Source organism: Pinus tabuliformis, chromosome 3_2 (genome assembly GCF_031772625.1).
Source record: "Pinus tabuliformis cultivar Carrire ecotype Pingquan chromosome 3_2, CPIR1, whole genome shotgun sequence".
Taxonomy (NCBI): domain Eukaryota; kingdom Viridiplantae; phylum Streptophyta; class Pinopsida; order Pinales; family Pinaceae; genus Pinus; species Pinus tabuliformis.
The window spans coordinates 939,668,811-939,675,571 of record NC_142302.1 but is presented as its reverse complement, the minus strand read 5'-3'; the positions used below and the strand labels follow the sequence as shown (position 1 = coordinate 939,675,571).

The 6,761-nt window shown below is 40.9% G+C and overlaps 1 protein-coding gene across 1 annotated transcript; it reads left to right on the top strand.

Moving 5' to 3' along the window:
- Nucleotides 1-2,408: 2,408 nt before the first annotated feature.
- LOC149183731 (uncharacterized) lies at nucleotides 2,409-6,173 on the top strand. The gene is made up of 3 exons (XM_089415050.1): nucleotides 2,409-3,561; nucleotides 3,685-4,302; nucleotides 4,645-6,173. The coding sequence occupies exons 1-3, from the start codon at nucleotides 2,409-2,411 to the stop codon at nucleotides 6,171-6,173; spliced, it is 3,300 nt and encodes a 1,099-aa protein (XP_089271176.1).
- The last annotated feature ends 588 nt before the right edge of the window (nucleotides 6,174-6,761 follow it).

The following is a 6,761-nucleotide window of genomic DNA, read 5'->3' as shown; positions in this document are numbered from 1 at the left end:
AACCACCATAAGCTATAGAAACCTATATATAGAAGGCACCATTGCCTTGAAAACTGTAGGGTTTCCATAAGGCTGGACCATGCAAACCCTGGAGATTAAGAGCTGAACATTTCTTTAAAAGAATGGTAATATCTTACTGTAGCAAGAGATAATGTAGTTTGTTAAATAATTATATTAGTTGGATGATGAAATAAAGAACAACAATCTAGATCTTATATTAGGAAAACTCTGAACAAGGGTATGTATTAATCAAAGGAAAATTACTAGAAAACGTTGGAATCTAATATGTGGAGGAGTCCCCACAATGAGATAACTAGGGATAAACTTTAGGGAATCGAAGTGAGATCGGGATTCATACCCTGAGTTGTGCTGGTTAGCATGATAAGGATCATAATGATAGACGAATTCCAAAACCCTAAAGGATTCCATAAACCCTACACAGGTAGGAAAACCCAAAGCTAAACAACAATAGTGAAGAAACGGGGATACCAGTGTCATAGAGAGCAAAAGCCGATATTATTATAGCCCATAAACTTGAATAATCTCAGCAACGATAAAATAAATGGAAATCGGAATAATCGCAACAAATAATAATATAAATGGAAAAACCAGATAAGGGTTACCACAGTAATATATACCACAGCAACCGCACAGAATTAATGACAGAAATATTCCAAATATGTGTGTATATCACAGAATGCAAGTACAAAACTATTATAACCCAGAAAAGAATGGAAATACCATGTATATGAGTTTAACATTGAATGCATGCATAAAACCATAATAACCTAGAATACAACGGATATACCATGTGGTTACTTTACAGAAAGCAAGCATGAAATATTATCACCCAGCAGAAGCTCATAACCACAACTCAAGCGAATAGAGTATATTAACTTGCAAACTGAAAGAATGGAAGCTTCAAGCTTGAATTCACGAATAGTAAACCTTAATCCATTTTCTGAGGTGAGTCTCATACATATTCGAAATTACAAAGAGAAAAAAAGACCAAATTCATGGGCCCCAACAATGGAGAAACTATCAACAGTTAATATTGAAATTACAATTGTAGCCGGAAAACAGACCCTCGTTAAGACAGAGGACAGTACAAACTTCTCAGCTCCTGGCTATCAAACTATTACAACTTCTATAATTCAAATTAACCCGAAAATTCGGACAGTAGAAGCAGTGATTCCTTGAGGGCCGAAAATCCTCAACTAAGATAACCAGAGGAACCCAACTCAGTTGAAAATCATCAAACCAGTGGTAACATCTTACCTGGTATTTCCCGAGCGATGAAATCTGGTAAGGTGTCCACCATACTGCAACTGCAAATAGCTTCGGATTCTCTGTGGTAAAACCTACAAGCAGAGGCACCACAAGCTATATTAGTTACAGAGCTGAGAAGAAACGGAGGAACCATAAACCACAGAGACAAAATAAAATGGTAATTCATTTGAAGCACTCTTACCTAGAATCCTCCATTCAGAAATGAAGCCATAACCCTACACCGAAGACATTTCAAACTGTTCACGGCTCCGAATTGATAGAAAGATCAGACTCGTGGGAGGCATGGAGGAAGACAGAGCTGGCACCCAGAGTCGAAAGTGAAAATGCGGCTTAGCACCCGAGAGCTAATATGAATTAACCCTGAAACGAACTTAGCAGTAGGATCACCAACCAAGGTCTCCATCGTCGATGCAACGAGGTAATCGAGAAAAGTAACTACGGTGGGACGGGCCTGCTCGTGCCACATACCATGGCAAAGCAGGGAATTAATGCCAAATCCGGAAAAATAATCAGAATGGATAAGTTAATCAGATGAACACGATAATGTATATGACAGTTGTAATAACATAAACACTGCAATTGAAAACAGATGAGGATGTGGGGAAACCCAATGCGACGTTAATTAATGATGACATAAACCTCAGGTAATAATACCATAAACATCCACTCGGATATTAAACATGAACTCAAACCATATACTATGATATGTATCATAGATCCGATAAATGTATTACCATGTGCAATGTAAATAATATATATATATATATATATATATATTATGTATTTACTTTGTGAATAAGATATGGATTGCTGACAAGTGGTATCAGAGCCAGGCTACTAAGTTGTGGTCTCTAGCAAACAAATACTAAACAAGGACAACCAGTCAACGTTTCTTTTGTTGTATTTTACCTGTTGATAGTTCACTAATTTGTTGAGAACAGGGAAACGGATGACAACAAAATATGAGGAGAACGAATAGTGTTCCTCACAGGAATGTGGCTGGCCCAGGATCTACAACTTTTCCTGAGAACAATCCTGAAATATGGGTGCAATTGGGGGAGGAGGCTTGCAACACCAATCTTATGATATTAGAAATAGTCTAGGAATTGAAGAATGAGATGGCTCGCCTACGGGAGGACAATGCAAGATTGACCATGGAACAGGAGAAAATCATGAAAAGCTTGTCTGATAAGCAGAATCAGTGCCAGCCGAACCCCAGCCCTGAACAAATGCGAGTATCGGAAGAACAGGGCTACCATACGGACCAGGAAGAAACAGAAGGAGGGGAAGAGAATCGAGGGGAAAAGTCTGATAATGCCTCTGAACACCCAACCTCAAAAAGACAACGGATAGAGTTACAGGGGGAGTTTCGGAAGATCAAGTCGCCACTCTTCGATGGAGAACTGGAGGAGGCAGCAGAGGCCTGGTTGATTAACATGAATAAATATTTCCAATTATATGAATATGACCACAATCTCAAAGCACGGCTGGCTATTTTCCAACTGCAAGGAAAAGCCACTTTGTGGTGGGAGGAGGTCAAGATTGTACGAGGGGTAAGTGAGCAGAATATAACTTGGGAAACGTTCCAGAAATATTTTAAGGAAAGATATTTGACTGAACGTTTTTATGACGAGAAGGCAAGGGAATTTCATGATCTGCGGCTTGGACAACAGACAATGGATGAGTTTATCACCAGATTTACCTCTCTGCTCCGCTATGTACCTTACATACGGGAGGAAAAGGCTAAATTTCAGCGGTTTGTTAGTAGTTTACCCTTGGTAATGAGGGAAAGGATTGAGTTTGATAACCCAAAAACAATGGATGAGGTTATACGAAAGGCCAGGATATGCTATCAGCAAAGTAAACAGAAGGGAGAAATTTTGGGAAAGCAGTGGGCTGATAAAAAGGGTAATAAGATGGCTGTGGGCACCAAAGGGAATCGTGGCAGTTTTAGCAAAGGATTTTCCAAAGGACCAAACAACAGGAACCAGCCCAAAAACCAGCTCAGATTGAAGCCACCCACTGAATCCAGATTCAGTGAGCAATCTGGCAAAGTTGATAATGAAGGGGCAGCGAGACCGCTAGTACAATGTTGGGGTTGTGGCGGGCCACATTACGTTAAGAACTATCCTCATCTAAAGGGTAATGAACAGGTTTCACAGATCCATGAAGCATCTACGGTAGGTGACGTGGCCCGGAGTATACCGAAAATTAATGCTGCTCTCGAAGATCATCAAGCCGAATATCAGCCGACTATGGTGGAGTTTGAAGGTAAGATCTTTGATCAAACTGTATCTGTTTTAATTGACCCTGGAGCTACATTAAGCTATGTTAGTCCTAAGGTTGTGGAAAAATGTAAATTACAATCTGTCAAGTTTAAAAACCCTTGGCTAGTTCAGCTGGCGACAGGGGCAAAGAGGCGTGTGTTAGCCAAGGTCAATAATTGCCCACTGAAGATAGCAGGCCAACCTTTGATGGCAGATTTAAACATACTTCCCCTTGGATCATACGATGTGTTGATAGGCATGGACTGGTTGGAAAGACGTTGGTCCATAATAAACTGTAAAACAAAAACAATCTGCTACCAAAATGAACTAGGGGAAAAGCAAGAGATGCAAGGTATTTTGAGGCCGGTACAGATTCGGCCAATAACCGCCTCGCAATTAGCAAAGTGCATCAGGAAAAGATGTCAGGTTTATGCCATTCAAGTTGGTTATGCCAACTCAAGAGACAAGACTGCCACCTTGGAAAGTATTCCAATGGTTCAAGAATTTGCAGACGTGTTTCCTGAAGAGATACCAGGGCTGCCACCCAAGAGAGACATAGAATTTACCATTGAATTGGTGCCTGGAGCAGCCCCAGTGTCCCGAGCACCATATCGGATGAGCATATCGGAATTAATAGAACTAAAGATGCAATTGCAGGAGCTGTTGGATAAAAATTACATCCGCCCCAGTGTGTCACCCTGGGGAGCTCCCGTGTTGTTTGTCAAGAAGAAGGATGGGACCCTTCGTATGTGCATGGACTATCGACAATTGAATAAATTGACAATTAAGAATAAGTATCCTTTACCCCATATTGATGAAATTTTTGACCAAGTAAAAGGGGCAACGATATTCTCAAAGATTGATTTGCGATCAGGATACCACCAGATCAGAATCAAAGAGGAGGACATAGCCAAAACTGCCTTTAGAACTCGCTATGGACACTATGAGTTCGTGGTACTACCTTTCGGGTTGACCAATGCCCCTGCGACATTTATGTGCTTAATGAACAACATATTTCATCAGTATTTAGACAAGTTTGTGTTAATTTTTATTGATGATATACTAATATATTCTCGGAATGTTGAAGAACACAAGGAACACCTCAGGTTGGTACTGCAAACACTACGGGAACATCAACTATACACCAAGTATAGCAAGTGTGACTTCTTTAAGGAGCAAATTCAGTACTTGGGACATATTATCACCAAGGAAGGAATCGCTGTGGACCTTGAGAAGATAAGGACCATAATGGAATGGCTAGTACCGAAAGACGTAGCAGATATAAGATCTTTCATGGGATTAGCAGGATACTATAGGTGGTTTGTGGAAGGATTTTCGAGAGTGGCTTATCCTATCACTTCCCTGCAGAAAAAGGGGAAAACTTTTAAATGGACAACAAATTGCCAAAAAAGTTTTGAGCAGCTCAAGCATCTACTCACCACCGTGCCTATATTAAGCATAACAGACCCGAGGAAGGACTATGTGGTGTGCACAGATGCGAGTAAGGAAGGAGTAGGGGGAGTATTGATGCAAGAAGGTAAAGTAATCGCCTATGAATCCAGAAAATTAAAAGAGCATGAACAGAAATATTCTGCTTACGATTTGGAGCTGGCTGCTGTCATTCACGCTTTAAAAATGTGGCGTCACTATCTGATGGGAAAGAAATTTTTATTGATGACAGACCATCACAGCTTGACTAGTTATTTCAACCAGCCTACCTTAAATGCTAGGCAGGCACGGTGGGTGGATTTCCTAAGCAGATTTGATTTTGAGATTAAACACCTGAAGGGGAAAGAAAACCGGGTAGCTGACGCTTTAAGTCAGAAGGTGCATTGCCTCTACGAAATTGCTTGCAGCGAAGGGCAGACTACTCTCAATGAGATGATTAAAAAGGCAGTAGAGCAAGATCAGAATTATCAGCAAATAAGACAGCAAGTACAAAACCCAACCAGTCACAAGTATCAGCAAGGATATGCAATGGATGCGGCCGGCATGCTGAATTACAGAAAGAGACTATATGTACCCAACCAAGGTGACATTAAAAATGTGATTTTAGATGAATTTCATAAGAGTCCTTATGTAGGACACCCAGGGTATCAAAAGCTAATTACAACACTTCGGAAGGAGTACTACTGGCCAGGCATGAAGAAGGAAGTGGCAGAATATTTGGCACATTGCTTAGAATGCCAACAGGTCAAAGTAGAGCATCAACACCCTGCTGGACTATTGCAGCCGTTACCCATTTCGAAGTGGAAATGGGAGACCATTTCTATGGATTTTATAATAGGATTACCTAAATCCAAGAAGAACAACGACTCCATCATGGTGGTGGTAGACAAATTAAGCAAATCAGCCCATTTTATACCGGTACAGTCCACTTTCAGGGTAGCACAAATTGCCAATATTTTTATGCAAAACATATTTAGGCTGCATGGGCTACCAAAAACTATAATTTCTGACCAGGATGTAAAATTTACATCAGCTTTTTGGAGAACCTTGTTTGAAGGATTGGGAACCCAATTAAATTTCAGTACCGCTTATCATCCGCAGACCGACGGACAAATAGAACGGGTGAATCAGGTGGTAGAAGATATGTTGAGATCATATGTGATGTAGCAACCATCCCAATGGGAAGACTATTTGCACTTGGTTGAGTTTGCTTACAACAATGGCTATCATACATCCCTGTAGATGAGCCCGTTTGAAGTGTTATATGGACGAAAATGTCGTACACCCTCCAGTTGGGGGGGACCAGAGGACAGACTTATGCTGGGCCCTAAAATGCTAAAAGAGATGGAAGAAATGGTTAAAAAGGTGCGATCCAATTTAAAGGTAGCTCAAGATAGACAAAAGAGCTTCGCAGACCGGAAGAGGAACTTTAAGGAATACCAGGTAGGAGACCATGTGTATGTAAGAATTCGAGCTAAAAGGAGTACTTTACAATGGAGTGGGTGCGCCAAGTTGGCACCCCGATTTTGTGGACCATTCCAAATCTTAGCAAGAGTTGGGCTGGTGGCATACCAGCTCGCCCTGCCAAGTCATATTCGGGTCCACAATGTCTTCCATGTATCAGTATTAAAGAAATACTTTTATGACCCTAAGCACATAGTTAGTTGGCAAGACATACAGGTCGAATCAGAAGGAGAATTCTTGGTCGAGCCATTGAATATACTCGATTGGAGAGAAGTCATGCTGCGGAGACAA